This window comes from Wolffia australiana, chromosome 3 (assembly GCF_029677425.1).
Source record: "Wolffia australiana isolate 7733 chromosome 3, ASM2967742v1".
In the NCBI taxonomy this organism is placed as follows: Eukaryota; Viridiplantae; Streptophyta; class Magnoliopsida; order Alismatales; family Araceae; genus Wolffia; species Wolffia australiana.
In genome coordinates this window covers 23595292-23601074 of record NC_135837.1, presented here as the reverse complement: position 1 = coordinate 23601074, position 5783 = coordinate 23595292, and the positions used below count along the sequence as shown (strand labels likewise).

The 5783-nt window shown below is 38.6% G+C and overlaps 1 protein-coding gene across 3 annotated transcripts; it reads left to right on the top strand.

Moving 5' to 3' along the window:
* The first annotated feature begins 1345 nt into the window (after positions 1-1345).
* CYN (cyanase) lies at positions 1346-3033 on the top strand. 3 transcript variants are annotated; one of them, XR_013580999.1, is made up of 5 exons: positions 1346-1727; positions 1816-1887; positions 2317-2425; positions 2501-2729; positions 2806-3033. XR_013580999.1 is itself a non-coding variant. In XM_078573195.1 (4 exons), exons 1-4 carry the CDS (start codon positions 1441-1443, stop codon positions 2534-2536), a joined length of 504 nt encoding a protein of 167 aa, XP_078429321.1. In that variant the 5' UTR covers positions 1346-1440; the 3' UTR covers positions 2537-2755. The 3 variants fall into 3 exon arrangements, 1 of the variants encoding a protein (XP_078429321.1); XR_013581000.1 differs by lacking the exon at positions 2806-3033 and having other exon boundaries at positions 2298-2425; positions 2501-2755; XM_078573195.1 differs by lacking the exon at positions 2806-3033 and having other exon boundaries at positions 2501-2755.
* The last annotated feature ends 2750 nt before the right edge of the window (positions 3034-5783 follow it).

Below are 5783 nucleotides of genomic sequence, written 5' to 3'. Positions count from 1 at the left end.
GATGTCACTCTTGGTTGGTAATTAAAACAATAGTCATATATTAATATCTTTAGAACAAACATCAACTTAGAAGAGATGCTAAAAGTAGGAACTCATTTTTTTACAGGACAAGGAAATGGAATGACTATAGGTTGACTTGGCATAATCCAATTTGATCATTAATTGAAATCATTCTGAGATGAGTGAAGTTTTTTATATTTGATTTCCAGAAAATGGCAGATATTTGAAATCATTGATTCCTCTAAAAGTAAAGTATGAGAAATTAGGGAGGGCCATATTGGAATAAGGGATTCTTTTTTTTGAATAAGGGATTCATTCAAACTCTTATTAGTAAAATATCATAGGAGAAAGTATTGAGATCAATATGAATTCAAAGGGAGATAACCAAAGGAGGTAGCAGTGACCAGGTTCGAGCAACTGTACAAAAAATACAAGTATTTAGAAAGTTGTAAGAGCATGTATGGAGGAAACCATATATGTGATATATATTTGCACATTTATTACCTTTTGCAAAAGAATTAAAACTAGAAACACCAAACCGATCATTGTGGAGGGAGACTTTGACACTGAGTTAAGACATTGCTCTCGAAGATGCAGAAGATTGTTTAGGAAGATCAAAAGGATGTCAGTATTTATTGACTGATAAAATTTGGAATCCAAAAGTAGTGTTCTTGATTGACAAAACTTCAAAAGTTCACCAACTTGTCTGAGAGAGAGAGAGAGAATGAAATTGTGGTTTCAGCTCTTGATATATATACGCACATTTATTACCTTTTGCAAAAGATTTAAAGCTAGAAACACCAAACCGATCATTGTGGAGGGAGACTTTGACACTGAGTTTAGACATTGCTCTGGAAGATGCAGAAGATGGTTTAGGAAGATCAAAAGGATGTCAGTATTTATTAACTGATAAAATTGTGTGTGTGAGAGAGAATGAAATTGTGGTTTCAGCTCTTGCTTTGTTAAAACTTGGTTCCGGGGGTGACATCGAGGATAATTATCCATTTGGTTTAATAAATACCATTAGGGACCTCCTCCTGTTGATAGGGCCCAATTAGAATGCACTAGCATGTTAACCGGAAATAAAATTTGAAGATAATTTGTAGACATTTTAAGAAAATTGTAAAAAACATTACCACTCCAGTAATCATTATTTTTAGAAAAGTTATAGTTAAAAACATAGTAATATACAGATCAAAATCCTGAGAACAAGAAATAACCTGCCATGCTTACAAATTGCAGCAAGAAGAAAATATCTCCCATCAAGATAATGACTGACCAAATTATTGTCAAATGCTCAAAGTTGATTCAAGAAAGGAGGGAGATAGCGTCATATTTTATAATGCATCAGCGTGGGCAACAGTAGAGAGATCCGTTTATCCGGGTTCCCTCATCGCTACTCTGCCATCCTCTCCTGCTGCCTCGCCCTTGAGCGTAATCATGGAGCCTCAAGGAGAAGGGAGCGCTGCAAAGGGCAGCACAGTGAGAGCTCTCATGGCGGTGAAGCACCAATCGGGGAAGACGCACAGCCAGATTGCTGCGGAGACTGGGCTGACGAACGTGTACGTGGCCCAGCTGCTGCGGCGGCAGGCACAGCTCAAGCCGGCGACGGTGCCCGCGTTGCGAGCTGCACTGCCGCAACTCACCGACGAGATGGTGGCTGAGATGATGAGACCGCCCTTGCGTTCCTACGATCCCAATCTCATCCAGGAGCCCGCGATTTACAGGTGCCCACAAACGTCTTTGCTGGTTGTAATTTAATCTTCATAGGAGACACCAGGCTGACGCTGTTGAATCGCATTCATCTGATCGAAGGCTGAACGAGGCTGTCATGCACTTTGGGGAGAGCATCAAAGAAATCATCAACGAAGAATTTGGCGATGGGATGTGAGTAATGTTCTTAGAGAAATGAAGTTGTCTTGGCCGTTCTCTAAGCATGTGATAAATTGAGCGATGGGTGATGAACAAAATACCTATTGAAATCTTTCTGGGTTTGTCTGAAATTCGGTCACAGTTGATGCATGATTGTTGATCTAGGAGAGCTCCCGGTTCTTGTGTTTAAATAAATCTGGGTCGTACGAAAATCATGCATAAAATTCGACATCTCTTTTGACTTTTGCTCCGTCTGATCAAACTCGGGTAAAAATATGTTGATTCTGTTTCTCGGACGAAAAAGAAGTCATCTCAAATTTTAGGATGTACGCATTTGTCTCTGGAAAATGGGTATCTATTACCGCAATTTTCTGTAAATATGCATTTTTCGTCCTGATTCTTTTCCTACTTGTTGAATCTGACAGGCCGTGCTCTGATCTCCAGAATGTCGGCCATCGACTTCTTCTGTTCAGTGGATAAAGTCAAAGGCGTCGATGGCAAAGACCGTGTAGTCGTCACCTTCGATGGCAAGTACTTGCCATACAGTGAGCAGGTCAGCGCACTCCCTTCAAAAGTCAGCCCATTGACTCTTTCCTTCTTGTCTACTTAACTTGCCTTCTTTGTGCAGCTCTCCGAGCACATGGTCTCCAGGCCCAGACAGTAGCCAAATCTTTGTCAGCACAGCGACGTGACCAGAATAAAATTCCAGCGAGGGAGAAGGAGAGAGAGAGAGAGAGAGAGACGTCATTGTACGTACTTGTCTTCAAAGCTTGGCTTTGAAGCCTGCTTGGAGCATTCTCGAAGTTCTCTATACTGATAAACTTCTCCAAGAATAAGTTGGACCGAATTTCTCCAGGGTATCAAATTTCTCAATTCTTCACGTTGTTTCATGGGGGTGACGGTGATTTATACTAAGTTTCCAAATGTTCCCAGTCTGTGCTGTCCAGCCCCTCAATGAAAACGGAACGAAGTTGCAGAGTCTATGATGGATGACTGACCATGATGTCGCCCCATCCAGTCTCATCGTGCAGGCCTTTGTGCAGTGTGGTTGTGCACTTTAATTTTGAATTTTCATAAAAAATAAGAAAATAAAAAATCCTGAACTGAAGATTTGTGATTCCGGCGCATGTGATTCTGGCGAAGGAACTGAAGATTTGTTCTTTTCTTCCATTTTTCTTCTTTTCTTCTTCTTGTCATCTTCATTCCACATATTTTCTTCTTCTATTCTTCTTTGCCTTTCGTTTCCTTTTCTCCCCTTTTCTTCCTCTTTTCCCCGTTTGTTTCCTTTTTTCCCTTCGTCTTCTCTTCCCCATTTTTTCCTTTTTTCTTCTTCTTCTCTTAATCTGAGTCCTTTTTTATTCTATTTTCCTCTTTTCTTCATCGTCTTTTTCTTCAGTATCTAGCTCTGTTTTTCTTCACAATTTTCGTCCTTTTATTCTTGTTTCAGATTTCTCCCTCTTCTGTTCTTTCATTCTTCATCATTTTATTTTTTCTTTTTACTCTTGTTTTCTTTCTCTCTCTTCTATTCTTCTTGGCCATTTTTTTATTTTCCTTCTTCTTTTCTTCTTTTTCCTTTCCCCTTTTCTTCTTTTTTTCTTCTTCTTTTCCTTCTCTTTTCTTCTTCTTCCCCTTCACTTCCTCTTTTCTTCGTCTCGTATTCCTCATTTCTTCTTATTAGCCTAGGTCTTTTCTTTTTTTCTCATTCTCTCCTCTATAAAAAATTCATTAATATTTTATTAATATCAACTAAATATTATTGTCTACCGGAAATCTGATATCTATAAAATAGTCATCAATATTAATATTTGAAGAAGATCAATTCAAAGTAAATCTGATATAATAAAAATAGGATACCAAAGGATCATTCCTTTAGTTTTCAGTTTTGTACTGTGGTGTGGGTATAGTGTACAGATGCGGATGGGACGGTTATTTCGTCCATGGACAAAAGAATCATCCCATCTGGGAGTTTCGACAAACAACAGGACGTCAAAGCGTCCGTTAAACAATGGATGGGACAAATAACCGTCCTGTCTGGGACATTTGACAACCGATGGGGTGGAATGGGGTGGGATGGGACAGAATAATAGCAGAAAAGGGATTGGAATGGACGGGTGGATAGAACAAGAAGTTAGGCAAGGAGAATGCATGAGATAGAGAGATATATGGAACCTATAGATAGACTGGGCGAGAAAATCAGAAAAAAGTGATCTAAGAAGAGAGAGAAAAATGGAGGAATTGCATGAAGAAAAGAAGAGGGATCGTGATGGACAGGTGGGTAGAGAGAGGAATTTGACAAAGAGAATGAATGCAATAGAGAGTGAGATGGAACCTAGGGAGAGAATGGGCAAGAGAAGGAGAGAATGATAGGCAGAGAGACAGATAGAGGAATTGCAAGGCAGAGAAGAGGGATCACGTGGACAGATGGATAGAGAGAGAACTCAGACAATGAGAATTCATGAGATTGAGAGAGAGAGTTTAGAGAAGGAATGAACGAGAGAATCAGAAAATGAGTGATACAGAGATAGGAATGGAGATATGGAGAAGAGGATGAAGCATGATGGACAGGGAGAGAGAGTTCAGCCAGGTTGGAGAGAGAGAGAGAGAGAGAGAATGGCGAGAGAATCAGAAAATGAATGAGAGAGAGATGGAGGAATTGAGGTATGGAGATTATGAGGACATTTAGAGGTATGGAATAATTCAGAGTGACAATGAGAGAGATAAGAATAGATGATTTTGCACAATAGTTAGGGTTGGACTTTGAGGACAGAGGACTGGTTAGACCAGATAGAACTGGAGCCGTAGGTCCTCCATTTGAGGGTAGACCAGTTGGTTAGACAGGTTTGCGTCCCATGAACAAATCAGACTAGAAACGGAAGTAAATTATTAAATATTTATTTCATATTTTAATAAAATTCGAAATATATAAAACCTGAACCAGACCAAAGTTTAGGTAAGGTTTAGGTATTTGATAAAAACCCAGACTGACCATCAAACCCTAACTATAGTTATGGGAATCTCTGAGCAAAAATCGGTGTGTTTGTTGTTCAAGGGGAATGGTGCCATAAAAAATCTGCATAGTATGCATCGCACTACACAACCCTGCCAAGCTATCAGGCAAATGCTTCATAAAGATGGGCCTCTTATTACATAAATGTCTTTTTTTAATATTTCGTAAAGATAGCCCAAGCATTGAAATGTCTTTATAACCCAAAACAAGCATCCCAAAGATAGACTGCCCCAAATAAAATGGCTCGAGTATCGAAATATAGATTGGCCCAAAATCAAATGGCCTGGAGGGTTTCTAGATTTTCTCTAACTTATGTGATAATGTCATTCTCGTATATTCTTCGAATAGTAAAATTTAGAACACATGTTTAAAGGCTAGTGATCTCTGTATTACAATCTCATCATAATTCACTAAGTCAGATCATGTATTCATGGACTTCATTAATCACATGTACAATATAATGAATATGTTCTATTAATGAACATCGAAAGAGATATGGAATGTGTGATTGGCTTGCCGATCACATATATTTCCATCACAAATGTCACCACCCATAATGTGCGCTAATGCAAAACGATGTGTGGGGATCGACAAGGTAATGCATGTGGATGACAATGCTAAAGCATCGAGAAAATCAATGAGAAGTACAATCAAGTCATCAAAGGATACCGATGACCATTAATTTGTTGATGGATATTATGTGGCCATCAAGCCAATCACACCACCATGTTTATTTAAGTTCATTGAATAAAATATTTAAGTTCATTATTATTTCGATGTGATATTTATAATAAAATCTATGAATACATGCAATGCCATAGTGAATTATGATGAGATCATACTACAATGATCAATAATCTTTTAACCTGTATTCTAAATATTCCTATTTGATGGATAGTCGAGA